This window comes from Abrus precatorius, unplaced genomic scaffold (assembly GCF_003935025.1).
Source record: "Abrus precatorius isolate BTA unplaced genomic scaffold, Abrus_2018 Scaffold8, whole genome shotgun sequence".
NCBI classification, from domain to species: Eukaryota; Viridiplantae; Streptophyta; class Magnoliopsida; order Fabales; family Fabaceae; genus Abrus; species Abrus precatorius.
Genome location: NW_020874428.1, coordinates 12,812,768 through 12,836,531, shown reverse-complemented (window position 1 = coordinate 12,836,531; position 23,764 = coordinate 12,812,768). Strand labels below are relative to the sequence as shown.

At 36.4% G+C, this 23,764-nt stretch overlaps 1 protein-coding gene and 2 non-coding genes across 3 annotated transcripts; 2 read left to right on the top strand and 1 right to left on the bottom strand.

The window, feature by feature from the left end:
• The first annotated feature begins 1,146 nt into the window (after window positions 1-1,146).
• Window positions 1,147-22,691, top strand: LOC113874248. Its single transcript, XM_027512479.1, has 4 exons — window positions 1,147-1,196; window positions 17,566-17,752; window positions 21,480-22,148; window positions 22,206-22,691. The coding sequence occupies exons 1-4, from the start codon at window positions 1,147-1,149 to the stop codon at window positions 22,689-22,691; spliced, it is 1,392 nt and encodes a 463-aa protein (XP_027368280.1).
• Window positions 9,558-9,664, top strand: LOC113848724. The gene has a single exon (XR_003501984.1). It is a non-coding gene; the product is annotated as a small nucleolar RNA R71 (small nucleolar RNA).
• On the bottom strand, window positions 21,663-21,769 carry LOC113848563. The gene has a single exon (XR_003501828.1). It is a non-coding gene; the product is annotated as a small nucleolar RNA R71 (small nucleolar RNA).
• Window positions 22,692-23,764: the final 1,073 nt, after the last annotated feature.

Below are 23,764 nucleotides of genomic sequence, written 5' to 3'. Positions count from 1 at the left end.
CCACATAGTTGGGGGCATATAAAATAAAGTAATCTCACTCCCTAAGACCAGTTCCCCTAATACAAAATCATCTCATCACCCAATCTCACAAAATATGGAGCATAATCTCCTATCGAGTCAGATTCCTCAGAAGAGGTAGGGGAAGAAGATGTGGCAGCAATAGAAGGCTCTCCATCACTATCATCAATCCAACCAGCAGCGCGAGGAGGCGAACGGGAGGTGGCAAGAGGTGAATGAGGAGGTGGATAGGTAGGAGGTGGAGAGGAAGGTCTAGCCTCACACCTAACTGAGGATTCCACCACATGGACATCCTTCTCAACAGGTGCAGGTGCGGTCACAGGGGTAGGTGTATGGGGATTAACAAAGGTGGGTGATAGAGAAATGGGTGGAGTAGGGTAAGGTAACTACGGGTCTCCAGAGGGTGCAGAAAAGATGATCTCAACAGGGGTATCAGCTACATACTCAGTGATCCATGAGCCTCCACTATACTTCCCATTAACGACGAGTGCGAAGCCACGGAAGATACTTTGATGGGTCGCGGCATCGAACTCCCACATGTCTTCCTCAGACGAAAGGGCCATCACCCTCATGCTGTGCCTGGCCATCTATAACATATAGAAAAGGGATACAAACAACACAAATCCAAGGGGTGAGTTCTCCAAACACAAACATCATATAATTGCCATACCCCAAGGAAGGCGGCATTTCAAGCGCAGGCAGATCAATCACCATAATTCATAGCAGTCTCAGAATAATCAAGGCATTCCATCATCATAGGACATATAGATATATATGGAAGAAATCGAATGAATACTCAATACTAGCACTCACAAGCAATTCCATAATCACAACCAATTCACTACCTAACAGTAATGCATATGATGCATGGATGCAAGTTTCAGCCTCACAGGGATATTCTCTCATGTTTCAATAATGTGCATATGAATGCATGGGGATCCCATCCTCTATGACTGGCGACTCTCCCAGTCGGTACCATAGAGTTCAACAATTGAGTCAGAAAGGCGATCGGAGGACTCCATTCCCTGCATCGTTCTGCACAACAGTATAAAATTTATACATATATCGGATGCGCTCAGCATCAAAGAACACCAATGGTGTTTGGCCCCTCAGTGGGTCTCTTCGGGAATGGACCTCGACGACCATAGAATGCGCGGTCCTTGTCGGGTTTTGCTAAGGTCTGCAGGTGGATCATGACTCGGCCACAGGCGCGCCTCTTACCTGTTACCACTTGAGTCTCCAGATCCCCTTTCACCACCCCCTGTAGGTCAATCTCGGGACCGAACCAACGACACCTTCAAGCTGTGCGGTTGTAAGTGCCTTCGAGTCGTTTCAAGCAATGAAATGATGCATGAGGTGGCATCTTTAGTCTTATTCAATAGTTTTGTCATTTTATCAAAATTAGCACAGTAGCATAGCATCGAATAAAATAAAACGATGCACAACATAAGCCAATGACTTAGCAAACATGGATAGGTTCCATGAGCCTCATTAATCACATGGATAGATTCCATGGTATTTCAAACATTCTCGTGGATAGATTCCACAATCACAGTCATTCAAGTGCAGCAAAATACATTCCAATATGGCAATCCATTCAATTCATTACTTATCATTCGAATCGAGTCTCACTTTTTACTTTGACATTCTCGCTATTCAAGGTTCACCCTAAATGATTCCCCAATTGAATTAACATTTAGCTCTATCTAAGTTTCCAATAATTTTCACTAAGTTCCACACTCACTTGGTTTCTTCTCTCGGTTGTTCACTCTCCAATTAAGAAATTCCAACCAAACTTAAGGTCCCTCTAATCCTTTAATTAATTAGACTAATCCACATAAATTCTAAGTATTTTACCTCTCGGTTTTTCACACTCAATCAAGGAGAATTGGTCAATCTTAGCTCCTTCTAATCCTTTAAACAATTCAAGCAAACTCACAACACTCTTAATCATCTCTTTGGTTCTTCTTTCTTTCCTCACAATTCATACACTCCACCAACCATTCCACATTCTCGGTTTCATTACATAATTCACCTCATCCATTCATCAAGCCACAATTCAATCCCATTTCCAAGCCCCAAGGGCACAAGTTCATTATCATCATAGCACTTTTAATGTCAAGGTTGCACTTTTTCCACATTCATCAAATTTATCAAGATTTCATTCCATTGAGATGCAATGATGCATGATTGAACTATTAGGTGAGTTCATGGCACATTCATGACTCTTAGCACGCAATTCATATAATTTTAAGCCATGTATTAAACCATAAAACCACTATTTCACTAACACATTTCCGCACACATGTCACTATTTTTCACGTAAGAAATACCAAGCATAGCTAGTAATATTTTCATATCATGCACACTTTTTCCAGCACCTCACACATAGGTAGAAATCAAAGTTTTCACATATCCTTGCCATGATAACACTTCACATCATACAGCAAAATGCACACCAACAAAACACAATTTCTTACCATGATTTTTCCAAACGTCTCTTTACACACATCAAGTAAACTTTCCTAAATTTCAGCCAAGTAAAAGTCTCTTTCTCCTTTGATCAAAACCTTATTTTAACGAAGGCATATAAGGAAATTTTTATAAAAAGTTTTGGAATAATCTAGCCATTCCAAGGATAAAAACTGAGGCAAGCAAGGCCAAGTTTTGGTAACACATTTTCGTAAGACACTTGCCTTATGTTCACATATCATTTCCAAAGGTAATCACACCAAATTACAAGAGATAATCCACCTTTTGCTTAAAAAATAGCGTTCTGTCCAGCCCCTAAATACCATTAAATTCCTCTAAATTTCTACACTTACACACTTTAGAATGAACATGCATTCACTTCCTAACATCATCCAAGTACCAATTTCATTAGATATGGAATTCAAGGAGAAAAACACAAGAAACAAGGTTCAAATAGCCATGCAAGGTCACGACTTTACTATTCCAAAGAAAGGGTACATTTTAAACAAGAATGCAAGCACAAAGAGTTCAAAACCGAGGCATCCACTATATGAAATCAACGTGCAAGGCCAACAAATGGAAACTTTTTGAAGATCTAACACATGCAAGAGGAAAAATCAAGACTTTCCAAATGGAAAACAACATGCAAGGGTTGCCATGGATGCACACACTTTCGAATCACCATTTCAAGTATTGGAAGCATTCTAAATAAAATTTCAGCAAGGTACAAGTCAAAAATCGAGACAAGGTTCAAAGAGAAATGGGCATGCAATCATAAAAATCATAACTTTTAAGGGTAAATTTACATGCAAGGGTAAAGACTAGGACTTTGAGGCAAGAAAATTCCAAAACCATCATGCAAGGATTCATTCACATCACCAAAGATTTCCAAGAGGCAAAGTATAGAGTTTTCATGGTACAATCACGAAAAACACAAAGAAAATGGCAAATAAATTAAAGCAAGGTGAGAACTCCCCCTTGCCTTGTTTTGGACGTGAAAAATGGATGAAGAAAAGGCTTGAACTCCAAGATCTTCAAGTGCAAAGCTGAATCTGAGAAAAGGTTGCACCAAAGACTCCAAAATTCTCCACCAAAAATGTCCTTGAGAGATTTGCACGAAAATGGAGGAACTTGGAAGGGTTGGTCCTCTCGATTTTTGCCTTGAGAAAAGGAAGGGAAAAGAGTGCTTGAGAGGATGGTGGTTCTCGGCTTAGTCTTTGAGAGAATGGGTGAGATTGAGAGAAAGTTGCATGTGTTTGGTGGTGTGATGGATGCAAAGTGAGGAAGAAGTGCTCACGGTTTTGGATGGCCAATTGGGTTATCTTTGCTTGCTGAAATTGGTTTAGTGTGCTTTTAAATTTGCAGGTTTCCCATGGTGCAAAAGTGGACGTGAAGGGTGAGGGGTCCAAGGGAATATTGGGTGCAAACTTTCAAGGAGAATAGTAATTTAGGGACTTGTGAATATTTGAAACCATCCTCACCGATTCTAGCTCCCAAAAGCAAGGAGAAATGTGTTAATTTTGTGTGCAAAGTGACAAGAATCAAGCATGGAATTTTCGGTCAGCCAATGAAAACTAGGGATAGGATTCCATGAAGCTATGCACATGATTTTGACAAAATAAGGTTGAATGAACAAATTTGGCAAGAAACAAGTGTGGAATTTTTGGCTACCAAAGATGGAAATTGGCCTAGGTTAGTACAAGATCACGCACGCGGTTCAAGGGTTCAAACTTTTAGGTTGCATGGATTTTCTAAAACTAAGATTGCATGCAATGTGATTGGTCGTCATAAATGCGACGAGACTTGGTACAAATTCTGAAAAAGGTAAAATTTATAATGGCAGCTCCTCGAAAAACACAAAAGGAAGTTTCAAATTTCAAGGCGTCCTTGAATCAGAAAACGAGACACTTGCATGAAATTCTATTGGCCAGAAATAGATTTTGGAAGATTCGGCGCAATGATTGCAGCGGCTCAGCACTGACTATGATGAAAAAGTGCAATCATTGCGACGGCTAAGTAATGATTACGGCGAAAAGTGCAATCATTACAGGATCCAAGTAATTATGGCAAAATCTAAGTAATTATTACTAACTTTGCACGTCTTTTGAGGCAAAAGTAACTTTTTTGAAAAGTAAAGGTAAAAACACTTTTTGGCACAATTTTCAAAGCATTTTCTCGAAATTCATAACGGAACAAGATTAGGGATTATTGGACGATGTCGGGACCGAGTATAATGCATGCAGTCATGCTAAAATGCAGGGCTCTCTACGAATTGAGACGATCGATTCGAGTCTAATATCTAACTATCTATTCCGACAGTGGCAGGTCAGAACTGCGAGAAATTCACGACTCTATCAGATAACAATTAGGCTACAAAAATTGGGGCGTTACATTGGAAGTGCTAATTAAAGCATGAAGTTGAAATGAAAATCTCTAAAAAAAATTTTGGATAAATCCAACCCTCTTCATTTGATTTGCTTGAAGACAAGCAAAAGTTTAAGTTTGGGGTTGTGATGAATCCACTTTTTATAATATTTTTACTTGCATTTTTGGTGCTGCTTGATAGAAAAAAATGGACTTAGATAGTGCAAATAATATAGAAATCACATTTTGAGTAAATATCATAGGTTTATTAATTTTTGGTTAATTTGCATTTAATTACATAGATATAGATTGCAATTTTAATTGTCTTGATAATTTTGCAGAGTCCCCAAGTTAATTTTGAGATATCTTGGCCCTTGGATGAAAGTTGCCCCCAAAGTAGCCACTTTTAGGAGCAAAAGTGGCAACTACAGCAAGTCTGGGCATTAAAGGTTCCAAAGTAGCTACTTTCAACCTTTAAAGTAGCAACTCCAGAGAGCTCCAGGGACGCCATTTGAGAAACATTTTGCGCATGGTCACTATTGTCTTTCACAGTGGCTACGCGCATCCAAAGTAGCCACTTTCAGCATGCAAAGTAGCAACTCCAGAAAGCTCCAGGACGCCACTTTTGGAAGCAATTTGCGCGTGGTCACTATTGCCTTTGAAAGTGGCTACGCACATCCAAGTAGCCACTTTCAACATGAAAAGTGGCAACTCCAGAGAATTGGCAAGCTTACGTAAATATGCGCGTGGATACTTTCAAGGCCCAAAGTGGACACTTTCAAAGGTAACAGTGGACACTTTGCTGACATGTCTTCCACTATAAATAGATTTTAGGAATTAGGGTACGGGGACTTGAACATTTTTATTTTCTTTCATTCTCTTTGCCAAATTAGGACAGTTTCTTTTCAGAGCTTTGGAGCCTTGGGTGACAGCCATGAGTCCATTATAGGTTTTAATTTCCAATTTCCCTTTGATTCTTATTGATTTTACATTAATGTTGTTTACGTTTCTGCATTCCTTTCTTTCATTTGTGAAGCCCATCCATATGGAGGGCTAAATTCTCTTGTAATTCCTAGTCAACTCATATGGTTCTTGAATTCTTGGGTTTAATGGCAATATTACTCTTTCTTTCCTTGGATTTATTAACCCCAATCTCTGAATGAAATGAAATTTACATGAGGGGAACATTGCTTAATGAACCCTAAATCACCTAAACAAAATTCTAATCCAAAATTGCTTAATTTTGATTAATCTTTGAGATTGCTTAATCTTAGGGATAGAGATTGGAGCCCATTAAGATGCTTAATTTTAATTGGGATGCTAAAGTTAATTTTTGATTGTTAGATTAACTTAATTCAAGGGAAAAATAGGGGATTATTGAATCATTTGAAAGAATAGGGATAGAACTCATTGATTGACTAGGGATTACTCTCCTTAATTGATTGAATTTCACTAGTCTATATTTTGCTCTTGATTAAAATCTGGAAATTGACAAACCTCCCCCCAATTTACTTACTTTAAATTTTATGTTTACACTTGTTCAATGTATGTTCCCAACCAAAAATCCCTTGGAGATGACCTAGGACAACACCCTAGTACTGCATTCATTTCTTTGCATATTTGACGAGGATTAACGACAATCTTTGTGCATAACGAGTAGCGAAATTCGTTCCATCAGCCCCCAAGTCACACAATGCTTTTCCCACAGTATAATTTCCTATTTCACAAGGTATGCTAAAGGATCCTGGGTCTTTTAATTTTTGAGGAAGTTTTCTTCTAAGAATAGCATTGCACTCCTTTGTCAAGGGTACAGTCTTATTGATGAATCCATATTTTTACTGATATTTTAGCATAATTCTAACACATTTGATAAGAAAAATATATGAAGAAAGCAGAAAAACTCAGAAAAAGAGAATGAATTGAAGTTTTCTTTAAAATTGTAGTTATCTTAGCAATTGTGGAATTTTTGCTTAGGAATTAAGTTTTAAATCTTGTTTTTGAAGGAATAATTCGAGCAAGGTTCATGAAAACAGAGGCTTGATGACAAGGAAGAGGAAAGAAGCAAGTCTGGACTCCAAAAACACAAGAATAAGAAAATGCAGACTGGACATGATCACTATTGTCAGTGAAAGTGATCACTCCAGAGTTCAAAGAAGAAGAAAGTCTGGGCGTCATCACTTTTATCAGTAAAAGTGAGCATTCCAAAGAGGCAAAATATCAGGAAAGCTCTACGTAACCACTATTGTCGTCGAAAGTGATCGTTCCAGACAGCCTTTAACTTGGCAAGTTGCGCGTAGTCACTTTTATTCGTAAGAGTGATCACGCCAACTACTTGGGCTCTGCGTTGACACTTTTATCAGCAAGGGTGATAGTTCCAGAGAGCTCTCAATATCAGGAAAGTTGCGCGTGGCCACTTTTTCTCATAAAAGTGTTAACGTGCAACTATAAACCCTTTGCATAGCTACTATTTTTCATAAAAGTGATAACGCGCAAATCTGGGAATTTCTATAAATACCAGATGCGCCCAGATTTTTAGGAGTTCTGTTTTTATTTTTCTATTTTTCTGTTAGATCTTGTTGAGAGAGATTGAGAGAGAAGATTGGGGTCAAGTCTTGAAGCTTTCACAAAGAGGAATTGGATTGGAGCTTCTGGCCATGACTTCTTGGAGTTTTTCTTCTTCTTCTTTTTCTTGCTCTTTCTCTTCTCCCATGTCTGAGTAGTTTTCTTGTAGTTAGGGGTTTATGATACTCAAATTGATGTATTAATTTGATTCTTGCTTCTGAATTTTGAGTTCTTGGATTAATTGAATTGTGAATTCTGCTTTTCTTGCAATCTATGAATGGAAATTCGTATGGTTCATCAAAGAGGAACACTTACCAATGGAAGTTGGATTTGCATCTCTGATCTGAGTTTGCAATCAGAATTTAGGGATTTCTTAGGGATAAAGAGACCTGATTCTGCAATCTTAAGGTTCTAAGTCTTAATGAAACTTGAAATTGAACTTCACCTAAGAGATTAGGGTGGTTTAGTTGCTTGTTAGGGTCAATGAGTTAAGGGATTAACCTTTGGCTATTGATATGCGAAATTGATTGTCAATTAATCAAGTTCTTGAATTTTTAGAAGCATAATTGAATTAATATTGACATTCCTGTGAAGTAAATTCCTAACTACCTTTCAATCCATTTCTAATCACACATTGCATTCATTGATGTGTTTTCTGCAAGTTTCCTTTACTTTTAATTGCTTTGGTTTACTACTGTTACATGTTACAAATCTCATTCAAATTCGTATGGCTCAAATGGTTATAATTCTGTGAAGTGGTACTTGAAATCTAAATTCCCTGTGGAGACGATATTTGGATCTTAATTTTACTCATTACTTGCTGCAATCCTAGTGCACTTGCTAGTGTTAGATTGCCAACAACACTTATCATGTTCTAACTTCCTTTTCTTGGAGAGTAGTTCCTTCATGAATTTGGCATAAGATGGCATTTGCTCCAAAGCTTCAGCAAATGGGATATTAATTTGCAACTTTTTGAACACGTTTAGAAACCTCTCAAACTGTTCCTCTTGCTTAGGATTTTGCACTCTTTGAGGATAAGGCAGTCTCTTATATTTTTTTGGATCAATTGGCTTGTAAGTGTCCTAAAAAAATTGCTTCTTTGTCTTTCTTTCAGGACTTTTATGAACTTCTTCTTTCTTTTCTGAATGTTCTCTCTTTAGTAGCTTGAAGTTCCCTTGCTGCAATTCTTCTTTTAAATCTCTTTCCTCTGTTGCATTTTCTACTTGTTTTTCTGCTGCAACATTATTCAGTTTCTTTTCAGCTGGTTTTGGACTGGCTACAACAGCTCCACTTCTTGTAACTATAGCTTGACATTGTTCCTTTGGATTCACCACTGTGTTGCTTGGAAATCTTCCTTCATCTCTGCTTGTTAATTGTTTAGCCAGTTGTCCAATTTGAGTTTCTAACTTCTTCATAGAAGCTTCTTGATTCTTAATGCTAGATTGAGTAACTTTCATGAATTGTAACATTGTTTCCTCAATCTCGTTCATTCTTTCCCTCATTGGTCTAGCTGAATGTTGACTCCTTTGAGGTTGAGTAGAAGAATTTCCTTGAAAGTACTACTGTTGTTGGTGATTTCCTGCATTTGAAAATGGAAGAGATGTATTAGTGCTTTTCATTGCAGAATTTTGAGGATTCCATTTATAAAATTGTTTATTCCTATTATTAGAATACTGAAATCCAGGAGCAAATGATTGTTGAGGATAAGATTGTTGCTGTCTTTGATAATTCCCCATATAATTGACTTGCTCTTGTGGTTTAGGTGTAGGTACATCACATGCACCATTAGCATGATTTCCTCCACAAAAATCGCATGTCAACTGACTTGTTACCACATTTCCAGTCTGCAAATTATTAATCTGCTGAGTCAAAGCTGCTATTTGATCAGAAAATAATTGGTTCTGCAGCTGATTTTGTGCAAGAAAAGTTTCCATCATCTTTGCTTCATATTCATTGCCTCTTTTCTTCTTGTATTGCTCAAGTTGGAATTCTGATACATGGATGAAGCCATCATCTTAATGATTCTTTGGGCTTCTTCCAAGGATTTCATGCTCAAAGATCCTCTTACAGCTGCATCAATCATAGTTCTAGTTACTACATTCATTCCATTATAAAAAGTTTCCAGCTGCATCCATTCTGGAATACAATGATGTGGACATCTTCTCAGCAACTCTTTATATCTTTCCCATGCTTCATAAAGTGATTCTCCTTTCTGCTGCACAAAAGATGTTATTTCTCCTCTCAGTTTAGCAGCTTTTGAGGGAGGAAAATATTTTGTTAGAAATTTATTCACAAGTTCAGTCCATGTGGTGATACTTCCCTGAGGCTGTACTTGTAACCAACATTTGGCTTTGTCTCTTAAAGAAAGTAGAAATAGCCTCAGTCTTATAGCATCTTCACTTACTCCATTCATCCTTATAGTATCACACAACTGTAGAAAATTAGAAATATGCAGATTAGGATCATCAGAAATTCCACCAGAAAATTGGTCCTGTTGCACTAGGTGAAGTAAGGCTGGTTTTATCCCAAAATGATTGGCTTGAATGTTTAGTCTAACAATTGAAGAATTATAGCCTTGCATATCTGGAATTGCATAATCTCCTAGTGTTCTCATTCTATGTTGTTCTGCCATTTCAACTTTTGGAGTTGGTTGGCTAAAAGGTGAATGTTTCCTATTTGCAAAATGAGTGACTTGAAATTCTGGAGAATGTATAACCTCTAGATCACTGTCACTTCCTAAAGATCTCTCTACTCTAGTCTCTTTTCTTAATCTCCTAAGAGTTCTATCAATGTCAGGATCAAAGACAAGAGTAGATTTATTTTTGTTTTTGCCACGCATATACAACTAAACACAGATATAGTATAATGAAAACAGAAAACTGCACATGTAATGTAATATTTGCAAAAAATTTAAAGAAAATTGCTTAATATAGTTATTTTCCTATTACTAATGATATTGAAACAAATTATTCCCCGGCAACGGCGCCAAAAACTTGTTACTTGAACAACTATTGTTGCACTGAAAGTAAACTGACTAGCAAGTGTACTAGTATTGTTGTAGCAAGTTATAAAAAAATCTTAGAATCAAATTGAGTTCCAAGTATCGTCCTCAGGGAATAAAGTTCTCAATTACCACTTCACAAGATCACAATTAGTTGAGCTTTACAAATTTCAGATGGATTTGGTATGAATGTATCAAAAATGAAATTAGAAAGTAAAACAGAACAGTTAGCACAATAGTATATAGTAAACAGATGTAGAAAAAGTAGCTAGGAAATTGTTTCACCAAAACTTCAACATTGAATCAATAAAGTTCTGAACTTTCAAGCATTTAGATGGAATGACAATCAGTTTCACGTTATATTAATCAAAGGACAATCCCTTGCCTCAATGAATCTAGCATCTAATCAAATCACTCTAATCCCTTAGATCTAATCCAATCAAATGCTGCATTAAGTTTGAGAAACCAAAAGATTGCAAGATTAAGATATCTTATCCCGAAGAAACCAATAACCTTGGCAATTAATTCAGATCTGAGAAACAAATTCAATTCCCATTGATAAGAGTTCCTCTATGATTAGTTGATCAAATTTCCATTCAATCACTACTTTAATAGCAGAATCAATCACTCAATCCAATCCAAAACTCAAAGTTCAGATCCAAAATCAATTCAATATTTCTATTTCAGATTCACAGTTCCTAACCACAAAGAGTTTAAGTAAACGTTACAAAAAGAGAAGAGAAGAGAAGAGGAGAAGAGAATGAATAAAGAAGAAACATCTTCAAGCCAATCTCCAATCTGATCCCTCAAGAAATGAAGCTTGGTGTTCGTCCTCAATCTCCCTCTCTGACTCTCTCAACAACAAAAACAAATGGAAAATTATAAAAATGAACCAAAAAATCCCCTAATTCCTGAGCTAACTGTCTTTTATAGAATTCTTGCTCTGCTGGCGTGCTCACTTTTGCCAGCAATAGTAATCACGCAGAGGCTAATTCTTCATTTCCACTTGCACGTGTTCACTTTTGCTGGTGATAGTAGTCACATGCACTTCAAAGTGTTCACTTTTGTTGAAAATAGTAGCCACTCAGAAGCTTCCCTTACTAATGTCATGCGCGTGTTGAAAATAGTGAACACGCGCATCAACTCTTCTTGGAGGACTCTCTGAAACGCTTACTTTTTCCAGGAAAAGTGATTACGGAGAAGCTCTTCTCAATGCAACCTCTCTGGAACGCTCACTTTTGCCAGCAAAAGTGATCACGTAGAAGCTCTTCTCCATTTTATGGTTCTGGAGTGATCACTTTCACCAGCGAAAGTGATCACTCAGAGGCTGTTCTTCAATTATCAACTTCTTTCCTCCAATTTTTGCTACTTTTCTTCTATTTTTCCTTTGATCATCCAATCCTCATGAACTTAGCTCAGAATTCTCTACAAAAGCATACTTGAATTGTCACTTTTTACATAGAAAATCAATGAATTTTAAAATAACTATGTTTAAAAGTGACATGCCACATTTTATTATTTTTTAAGGGTTTTCTACTATTTCTAGCATGTTTTCTTTATTAATTTCACTAAAAACTATTGTAAAATACTAGTAAAATATGGATTCATCATTATTTTGCTTTATTTTACAACTGTAAAAGTTTTAGTGTTCAGAACAATTTATATTTTGTATAATTCAGTGAGCACTTTTGAATGCTGAGAACATTTTAAATCCTTTTCAGTTGTAATGCAATTTGTTGTTAATTACTTTAAATTTATGTAGTACTCATTTCATGCAATTCCTTTAAATTTTTGTACCTCTGCTTCATGATTTTAAGCTAAAAACACTTCTTAAAAACACAAAAATAACTGAAAATGAATCATTGAATTGCATTTTTTTGAAATAATTGAAAATAGTGAGATTCTGTAAATTCTGAATTTCAAATTCTTTTAAGTTATTTTTCCCATTCTCACATGATTGTCATACTTATCAATTTCAAAATGAGGTAGTCTTGCCATTATGTGCATTCAATTCTGAAAAAGTAGATTGTGAGCTTAATTGTTTAATATATTCACTTTAATTCCTTGGTGAGACTTGAGCCTCATGCATAATATTTCTTGATGTGTGAAATAGATCTCATACTTTGCTGCACCTCTAGAACTTGCATTGTTCTTGATTGAATTTATAATATGTTACAATCGCATATATGATGGAGGCCTTCCTTGTATATGCTTAGAGCCTAAATAAACCTCCCTTGTGTTGAAAATCCTAGTTCACCCTTTTGAGCCTTTAACCTGTCTTTTGGTAAACTTCAATCCAAGCCTTACTGAAAAACCATGACACCTTTCGAAATAAGAAAGAAGCAATTTAAGTTTAACCAAAGATGATTTTCAGAATTAAGTTTGGGGTGACATGTTGTAATATTGTGACATTGCTTGAGGACAAGCAAAGTTTTAAGTTTGGGGTGGGTAACAACAAAGTATGAGTCATTTGAAAAGAATGATTGAATGAAAAAGCAAAGTATTGAAAAGAAGAAATAGGAAAAGTGAAAATTAGAAAAGAAATTCGTACAGAAAATTCAGAAAATAAAAAGCACTTGAAATATTTCAAAAACTCAGAAAATACTGTGCAGAAATTGAATGGAAGAAAAGAGAATGCAATCTCATGCTAAAATTCTGAATATCATCTACTTGGATTGCATCTTTTCTGTTTGGCATAACCTGCATTGTTTCCAAATTCTTTGAACACCTACCTATCCTTTAACCTCAATTTCACCTGAAAAGTCCTCTTGATATGTGATTTGTTACATTTTTTTGAGCAGATTGAGAATTTATGCAAGCCTATGGTAGAGTGTAGTAAAAATGATGATTTTGAGAGCAAATACTGAGCCTAAACACTAATTGAGTGATGAGGGAAACACTACTTTTGAGCTATGAATATATTTTTTTAATTTTGCTCATATGAAACTTTGCTGAATTACATGAATTCAAATGGCATGTTTTTGTTGATTAAATGGTTAAAACAATGTAATGATCATGCTGATCAATGGATGAATAACTTGACTTGGATGAGAAATCAGAAAGATAAAGAATTGGGTATTAGAAATGTTGAAAAATCAGTTTGATGATTGAATTCTTGTCAATTAGATTTTTCTCTTTCCCTTTTGTTTGATTTGATTTGATTTGCTTAAGGACAAGCAAAATTCTAAGTTTGGGGTGGTGATAAATCCATATTTTACGATGTTTTTAGCATAGCTTTTGGTTAATAATTAGGAAAATAGTTCTAAAATAAACTTAAAAAGATCACAAAAATTAAATAATTAGTATAAATTGTTGTTTTGTTGAAATATTAAAAATTGTTTAGATTTTTTGTAGCAGTTCATGCAAAAGATAGAAAGTTGTTGAAAGTGCTTAAAGGAAGGATTAAAAGCAGAAATTAAAGAAGAAAAGTCAAAGAATCAAGCTTAAAGAAATCCTAAGAGCTTTGGCGCGTAACTAAGAGTTGCAACTCACATCACTTGCAGCCAAGGCGCGCAACTGCGCGGCTTCACTCTAGTCACTGCGCGTTTGGCGCAAAACTCTGCAATTTTTATAACTTCTTCTTCTCGCCAATTCTAGACGTTTGGAGCTTTTGTATCACTTTTAGAAGATTCCAGAACACTTGGGGATAACTAACTTTCAAAATTCCAAGTGTTAAGTCGAAGAATTAGAGGAACTCTATAAATAGGAATTAGAAACTTAGAAAAAGGGCTTTTTGTCATTTTTAGTTTTTGGTATTTGATGAATCCACTTTTTATTATATTTTTACTTGCCTTTTTGGTGCTCTTTGATAGAAAAAATGGACTTAGATAGTGAAAATAATATAGAAATCACATTTTGAGTAAATATCATAGGTTTATTAATTTTTGGTTAATTTGCATTTAATTACATAGATATAGATTGCAATTTTAATTATCTTGATGATTTTGCAGAGTGCCCAAGTTAAATTTGAGAAATCTTGGTCCTTGGATGAAAGTTGCCCCCAAAGTAGCCACTTTTAGGAGCAAAAGTGGCAACTACAGCAAGTCTGGGCATTAAAGGTTCCAAAGTAGCTACTATCAAGCCCAAAAGTGGCAACTCCAGAAGCTCCAGGGACGCCAATTTTGAAGCATTTCTACGCGTGGACACTATTGGCTCTCATAGTAGCCACGCACACCAAAGTAGCCACTTTCAGCACAAATAGTGGCAACTCCAGAAGCTTCAGGACGCTAATTTTGAAGCATTCCTGCGCGTGGCCACTATTGGCTCTCATAGTAGCCACGCGCACCAAAGTAGCCACTTTCAGCACAAATAGTGGCAACTCCAGAGAAGTGGCAACCCTTCCATCCTGCGCGTGGACAATTTCAAGGCCCAAAGTGGACACTTTCAAAGGCAAAAGGGGACACTTTGGTGACATGTCATACACTATAAATAGATTTTAGGAATTAGGGTACGGGACTTTTGACACTGTACACAATTTTTCTTTGCGAAATTGGGATAATTTCTTACGACATTGGAGTCTTGGGTGACAGCCAAGGGTCCTCTATAGGTTTTAATTTCCAATTTCTCTTTTGATTTTTGTTGAATTTACATTAATGATGTTTACATTCTTGCATTTCTTTCTCTCTTTTGTGAAGCCCATCCACATGGAGGGCTAAACTTCCTTGTAATTCCTAGTCAATGCACATGAATCTTGAATTCTTGGGATTAATTGTAATACAAATCTTTCTTTCCTTGAATTTATTGACCCCAATCTTTGAATGAAATGGAATTTGCATGAAGGGAACATTGCTTAATGAACCCTAAATTACCCAACGAAATTCTAATTCAAAATTGCTTAATTTTGATTAATCCTTGAGGTTGCTTAATCTTAGGGATAGAGATTGGAGCCCATTAAGATGCTTAATTTTAATTGGGATGTTAAAGTTAATTTTCGCTTGTTAGATTAACTTAATTCAAGGGAAAGAAAGGGGATTATTGAATCATTTGAAAGAATAATGATGGAACTCATTGATTGACTAGGAATTACTCATTTTAATTGATTGAATTTCACTAGTTTACACTTTACTCTTGATTAAAATCTGAAAATTGACAAACCTCCCCCCAATTTACTTGCTTTAAAATACATGTTTACACTTGTTCGATGTATGTTCCCAACCAAAAATTCCTTGGAGACGACCTAGGATAAGATCCTAGTACTGCATTCATTTCTTTGCATATTTGATGAGGATTAACGACAATCTTTTGCATGACGAATAGCTAAAATTCGTTTCATCAGTATTCAGTTGTAACCGTTTTAACTTCCAAGGGAAGTCAGAGGGAGAAAAGAGGAGCGACTTTTGTTCTTCTTTGCTAGAGGAATCTGGGAGAAGACAAAGTTATGGAGATGGCTCTCTGCTTTTCATCTTCTTTTCTTCTTGCTTCTCTTCATTTCATTGTAATGTGTTTCTAACTCTTTTTGTTAGGGATTTATGGATCTAGAATTGATATATTGATTTCATTTTGACTCTGAACTTTCAGTATTTGATTTGATTGAGGAATTAATTCTGTGTTTACTTGATCTTTGAATGGAAATTCAATTGATTAATCAAAAAGTAACCTTCACTAATGGAAATTGGGTTTGTTGCTTGGATCTGAATTAATTCCCAAAACTATTGATTTTCTTAGGAATAAGTGATCTTAGTTTTGCAATCTTTTGGTTCTAATTCGTAATGCAATATTGAACTAAATTTGGCCTAAGAAATTAGGGAGATTTGGTTAAATATTAGGACCAATGAATTGAGGAATCAATCTTTGGTTATTGTAAAGAGAAACCGATTGTGAATCAATCAATTGCTTGAATGTTCAGAGGCAGAACTGAATTGATCTTGGTATTCTAGTGAAATAAATTCCTAACGTTTCTTCCATTCGTAATTCATTCAAATATTACAAATTAACATTCTGTTTTAACAATATCTCATTTCTTTAATTCTGAAATTTAATTTCTTGCATATTGAAATCTGTTCAATGAATTGTTTGGTGCAAATGGTTATTATCTTGTGAATTGGTGATTAAAAATAAGATCCTAGAGGACGATACTTGGGACTCAATTTGAGTTCCACATTTTACAACTTGCTACAACTACCTAGTACACTTGCTAGTAGTGAATTACACCATTTAAGTACTATGATATAGAAAAAGTGTAACAAAAAGCCTATTGACTCAAAGAAAAAGCTCAAAGCATGGGCTCAAAATATTGCTCATCAACTTCCCTTGGGATTCCATGAGGTCTTCCTTAGTATAGATAGTTACTAATTAGCTACAGCAATACAGATACAACGTGTGACAACCTGACTCCTTTTAGCAAAAGTATAGTTAAGAGTTAAGATCAAGAAATGAGTGTGAAGCTTGTGGTATTTTTATGCTAATCAGTTATGCGCAATCAAGAAAAACATCCATCACCCTCATTTTCCCAAGATTTTCAAAATAACTTCCATCTTCCACACTTCCAGTATATCTCTGAACTATCTATACTTATCATTATCAGTTTTCATTTCTCATTATAATTTTTCTCTTTTTCATTTCTCATATCATAAATTTGTCACTTTCATAATAACATATTTTCCATCCTTTTCTATTTCCATTTTATTCAAGTCCACTTTTTATATCATATATCAATCAGCTGTACCGAAGGTTAGACTATAACTTCCTAAATTTTGTAATATTATTTTGATTAGTAATATAAGTATGTGGATTATTATTTCAATGTGTGTGTTGATTTGTGTGTTAATGTGAATGTGTGTGTGTGTGTATGAGTATGTATTGTGTGGTGAATTGAGATGGAAATGTTGGCTTGTTTTTGGGCTAAAATTGATTCGAGAAATAGGCTAAGGGTGAATTGTAGGGGCATTCCTGTTGTAGCGAGAAAGTCCTGGGTGAGTGGTGTGCATCTGTTATGTTCTCGTTGTAACGAGAGGCTCATCGCTATAGTGAGAGGGCAACAGAGGAGGTGCATTTACCCTTGACAAAGCTAACTCATAAGGGGAAGGAGTTTAAGTGGAGCAGAGAATATGAAGCTAGTTTTGTAGAGTTGAAAGGGAAGTTAACCTCACCACCTATGTTAGTTCTATCTGATCTGGAATGGAAGTTTGATGTATATTGCGATGCACTAGGCATGGACTTAGGTGTGTTTTGATGCAAGACAAGCGAGTGGTTGCCTATGCCTTGAGGCAGTTGCATCCATACAAAGCCAACTACCTGACACATGACTTGGAGTTAGCTACGGTGGTTTTTGCTCTTAAAGTATGGAGGCACTACCTTTATGGAGTAAGGTTCGAGGGGTTCGAGGAGTTCAAGGAGGTGGATGGAATTCCTCAAGGACTATGATTTCACATTATCTTACCATCCTGGCAAAGTAAATGTGGTGGCTGATGCATTGAGTAGGAAGTCATTGCACATGGCAACAATGATTTCTTAGTACACGTTTGAAGGAGATGGAGCTAATTGAGGAGTTTTGAGACATGAACTTGGCTGTAGAGGTAAGGCCAAAGAGTTTGTACCTCAGGACGATGACAATCCACAATGATTTCTTAGTACACGTTCGAAATGCTCAATAGGGAGATGTTTTCCTACAAGACATGATGAGGCAAAAGAGTGAGGGGAAGGACTTGGAGTTCCACTGTGATTGCATTCCCTAAGTGGATGAGTTGAAACAGATGATACTTGAGGAGACGCATAAGAGTAGAGTGAGTTTTCATCTCAGTGCGACCAAGATGCATCAGAACCTCCACAAGAACTTTTGATATAACAGAATAAAGAAGGATGTGGCTAAGTATGTGTCGAGATGCTAGACTTGTCAGAAGGTGAAGGTGGAGTACTAGCATCCACCTGGGTTGTTGCAACCCTTGGAGATCCTTGAGTGGAAGTGGGATAGCATTTTCATGGACTTTGTTTTTGGCTTGCTGAGGACCAGAAACAACCATGATGCTATTTGGGTGATAGTGGACCATTTGACCAAGACTGCACACTTTCTTCCGATCAACATGAAGTATAAGTTGGAGCGACTAACAGACATGTATGTGAGGGAGATAGTCAGGTTGCATGGAGTACCAACTAGTGTGATATTTGACAGAGACCCGAGATTCACTTCGAAGTTTTTGGAGAGCCTGCAAAGGGCGTTGGGCATTAAGTTGAAGCTTAGTTTGGCATATCATTCACAAACTGATAGTCAAACTGAGAGGACTATTCAATCTCTGGAAGATTTGCTGAGAGCTTGTGAGATTGAGCAATAGGGAACTTTGGAAGAATGCCTACCATTGGTGGAGTTCATGTACAACAATAGGTATTCCTGCTGTAGCGAGAAGGTCCTGGGTGAGTTGCGTGCATCTGTTGCATTCTCGCTGTAGGCCAGAGGCTCCTCGCTGCAGCGAGAGGGCAATAGAGGAGGTGCATTTTTTGGGGTGCAATCTCGCTATAACAAAAGGATCTCGCTGTAATGAGATATGTAGAAACCAAATTGCAGTTTGGTCTGATATTTTTGCTGTAGCGAGAAGGAGTCTTGTTGTAGCGAGAGTGCATCGCTATATCGAGAGATGTCTCACTATAGTAAGAATATCACGACTCTTAGGGTATTTGAGGGGTTTAGGTTTTGGAAAACTCATTTCCCATTCCTTTCTTCGAGCCCTCTTTCGATTCTCTTGATGAGTTCATATTTTTACTGATATTTTTGCATAATTCTAACTCATTTGATAAGGAAAATATATGAAGAAAGTAGAAAAACTCAGAAAAAGAGAATGATTTGAAGTTTTCTTTTAGTTAGTAGTTATTTTAGCAATTGTAGAATTTTTGCTTAGAAATTAAGTTTTTAATCTTGTCTTTGAAGGAATAATTCGAACAAGGTTCATGGAAATGGAGGCTTGATGAAAAGGAAGAGGAAAGTAGCAAGTTTGGACTCCAAAACACAAGAACAAGGAAATGCAGGCTGGGCGTGATCACTATTGTCAGTGAAAGTGATCACTCCAGAGCTCAAAGAAGAAGTGAAGCCTGGGCATTACCACTTTTGCCAGGAAAAGTGAGAGTTCCAGAGAGGCAAAATATCAGGAAAGCTCTGCGTAACTACTATTGTCATCGAAAGTGATCGTTCCAGAGAGCCTTCAACTTGGCGAGTTGCGCGTAGTCACTTTTATTCGTAAGAGTGGTCATGCGCAACCACTTGAGCTCTGCGGTGACACTTTTATCAGCAAGAGTGATAGTTCCAAAGAGCTCTCAATTCAGCAAAGTTACGTGTGGCCACTTTTTCTCATAAAAGTGTTAACGCGCAACCAATCAACCTTCTGCATAGCTACTCTTTTTGAGGAAAGTGATAACGCTCAAATCTGAAAATTTCTATAAATACCAGAAACGCTCAGATTTTTGAGATTCGATTCATTTTCAGTTTTGTTAATTAGATTGTCGTTGAGAGAGAGTGAGAGAGAAGATTGGGGTCAAGTCTTGAAGCTGCCAAAAAAAGGAATCTGATTGGAGCTTGCGGCCATGGCTTCTTGGAGTTCTTCTTCTTCTTCTTTCTCTTTCTCTTCTCCTATGTCTGAGTAGTTTCTTTGTAGTTAGGAGTTTATGGAACTCGAATTGATGTATTGATTTGATTCTTGCTTCTGAAATTCGAGTATTTGGATTAATGGAGATGTTAATTCTGCACTTTACCTAATCTTTGAATGGGAATTCATTTGATTAACCTTAGCGGAACATATGCCAATGGGAATTTGATTTGATTCTCTGATCTGAATTAACAACCAGAATTAGGGGTTTCTTAGGGATAAGTACACTTAATTCTGCAATCCTAATGTTCTAAGTCTTAATGCAACATGAAATTGAGCTTCACCTATGGGATTAGGGTGGTTTAGTTGCTTGTTAAGGTCAACGAGTTAAGGGATTAACCTTTGGCTATTAATATACGAAACTGATTGTCAATTAACCAAGTTCTTGAATGTTCAGAGGCATAATTGAATTAATATTGACATTCTTGTGAAGTAAATTCCTAACTATTCTTCATTCCTATCTTAATCCATCACAACTTTATTACACTATTTTTACTGCAAGTTAATTCTTTGTATTGTTCTGGTTTATTGCTATTATATGTTACAAATCTCACTCAAAATTCGTATGGCTCAAATGGTTGTAATTCTATGAATTGATACTTGAAATCTAAATTCCCTGTGGAGACGACATCCTGTTCTTAAAAATCACTCATTACTTGCTGCAATCCTAGTGCACTTGCTAGTGTTAGATTGTAAATAACAAGTTTTTGGCGCCGTTGCCAGGAAATTTTGAATTTCAATATCATTAGTAGCAGAAAAGTAGCTAGATTGAGCATTTATTTTTTGTTGTTTTACTTTCAAGTTTTTTTGCATGATTTTTCTGCATCTTGTGTAGTTTTTTGCATAATTTCTACACTGTGTTTGCTGCATAAAGTTTTGTATTCTTTTGCATTTTCTGCATAATTTTGTTTTTCATTTTTGTGCATAATTGTAATTTCTATTCTACATAATTTCTACATGATTTTACAATTCTGCAGTTGTTAGACTTGAATTTTATATGCTTTTGCTGATAGCTTTTGCATAATTTCTATTGTGCATTTCTGAATACTGATTGTAGTCTAATTTGGTTTCATTTTGACTTGTATATGCGTGGTAAAAACAAGAATAAATCAATTCTGGTCTTTGATCCTAACATAGACATAACCCTAAGAAGATTGAGAAAAGAGTCTAGAGCAGAAAAATTCATAGAAAGTGATAGTGATTTAGAGGTTGTCTATTCTCCAGAAATTTAGAGCAATCCTAGAGTGAAAAGAACACCAACACCTTTGAGACAACCAAATCTAGAACCAGAAATGGCAGACCAAAACAGGAATAGAACCTTAGGGGATTATGCAATTCCTAATTTGCAAGGCTTTAATTCTTCTATAATCAGGCCAACTATCCAAGCCAATCATTTTGAGATTAAACCTGCCTTATTACACTTAGTTCAACATGATTAGTTCTCAGGAGGAAATTCTGATGACCCTAACCTACATATCTCAAATTTTTTACAGCTATGCGACACAACCAGGATAAATGGGGTCAGTGAAGAAGCAATCAAACTGAGATTATTCCCTTTTTCCTTGAGAGACAGAGCTAAGTGTTGGCTTCAAGCTCAGCCACAGGGCAAAATTTCTACATGGGCAGATTTGGTGAACAAATTTCTGGTTAAGTATTTTCCTCCTTCAAAAGCTGCAAAAATCAAAGGGGAGATTACATCCTTTGTTCAGCAAGATGGAGAGCCTTTGTATGAGGCATGGGAAAGATACAAGGAGTTATTAAGGAAGTGTCCTCATCACTACATACCTGAATGGATGCAGCTTGAAACTTTCTACAATGGAATGACTGCTGCAACCAAAACTATGATTGACGCAGCAACTGGAGGATCACTGAGTTCAAAAACATTGGAGGAAGCTCAGCAGATTATTGAAATGATGGCATCTTCCATGTACCAACATGTGAATGAAAGGCAAGCTGCAAGGAGAGGAGGATATGATGTAAAATCCATAGAAGCCATGTTTGCTCAAAATCAACAATTTTCTGAACAGCTTACTGCTTTGACTCTACAAATAAGTAACATGCAGACTGGTGTGGTCCAAAATTCACAATTGAGTTGTGATTTCTGTGGTGGCAACCATGTGAATGGAGCTTGTGATCCCACAGCTATAGAACATTCTGATCAAGTCAACTATATGGGCAATTATCAAAGGCCACAACAACCATACCCACTTGGTTTCTAGCCAAATAACAATAGAGGACAACAGTTCTCCAAGTGGAATCCACAAAATTCTAATGCAAGAGGAAATACAGCTACTGCACCTTTCCAAAGTGCAGCACCTCAATTGCAACAGCAATACTTCCAAGGGAATTCCTCTGCACATTTTCAGAAGAATCAAGGGTACTCAAATGAAAGACCCTTGAGTGAGAAGGTGAATGGGCTAGAAGAAACATTATTGCAATTCATGAAGATAACAGAAACAAATTTTAAAAATCAAGAAAGTTCTATAAAGAAGCTAGAAACACAAATTGGGCAGTTGGCTGAGCAACTGGCCAATAGAGATGAAGGAAGGTTTCTTAGCAGCACAATAGTGAACCCAAAGGAGCAATGCCAAGCCATAACCACTCGAAGTGGAGCAGTGGTTTCCAGCCCAAGAAAGAAAAATGAAGTCACCAGTTTGAAGGATGAAAGTAAGCTGAAACAAGAAGATTTTGAAAGTGGGAAATAAAATATGCTTAAGAGGGGAGAAGAAGAAGAAAATTGCAGTAACAATCAAGAAAAGAGGGGAAAGAAGCAGAGATTTGAGCAGGCCTGCAAGCCTATTAATGAAGAGCAGTACAAGAGATTACCTTTTCCAAAAAGAGTACAAGATCCTAGACAAGAAAAGCAGTTTGAAAGGTTCATTGAAGTGTTCAAAAAACTCCAAATTAATATACCATTTGTAGAGGCATTAGAACAAATGCCTTCATATGCAAAGTTTATGAAAGAGCTCTTGTCTAAAAAGAGGAAGCTGGACATGGAAAAATTGGTACCACTGATATAGCTTTGTCGAACACTTATCAAATGCACAAGGTTTTCGCAATTATTTGTAGAATAATGTCAACCAAGGTCAAATTCTCGAGGACACGTTTGTATCTAATTCTTCTTTGCCGAATTGTTAAAATGAAACAAAAGATTGGGGAATTTTGAGAGTTTAAGAATAATCTGATCAAACGCATAAAATTCTGGAATAAAAGAGAAATCTAATGAGAATTAATTGATCCACAAGTCATAGGTTCATGCAAACAACATCCCTTATTGTTTCCCTAATTTGAACATCTAATCCATTAACTAATTCAATCGAATTTGCTAACAAACTAGATTACGAATTTGACTAATAGATCTATCAATCTAATTCAATTTCATGAATCAAACTACAATCGCAATTCAATTCAATTCCTATCCCCAAACGTTATCAATATTTTGAAAAACGAAAGAGAAGAGGAGAAAAGAGAATTCAAACTTGGAGCCACTCTAAATCTTCCTTGCAATTCCCTATTCCTTGTGTATCAATCCAAGAAGCCTAGCCTTCCATTGAATCCAATGCTCAGCCAAGTCAAGAAGAGAGAAGAAGAGAGAAGAGAGAGAATTCGAGAGAGAATTTTAGGAGCCAAAACCGAATTTTAAAAGTGTGTCAAAACAAAAACCAAAAAAACCGTCTTCAAAGTGGAGCCTCTAACATATTAATAGGCACCACTTATGATCAGATCCAACACTAAAGGGAGGGCCCACAAGTGTGATTAAACAGCCCAAATTACAAAC

Coding starts and splice junctions, on each gene's coding strand:
- LOC113874248 (XM_027512479.1), top strand. CDS start 1,147: ATGGACCTCGACGACCATAGAATGCGCGGTCCTTGTCGGGTTTTGCTA. Junction 1,197..17,565: donor CCTTGTCGGGTTTTGCTAAG/GTCTGCAGGTGG, acceptor GCGATGCACTAG/GCATGGACTTAGGTGTGTTT. Junction 17,753..21,479: donor GGTTCGAGGAGTTCAAGGAG/GTGGATGGAATT, acceptor AATTTTTTACAG/CTATGCGACACAACCAGGAT.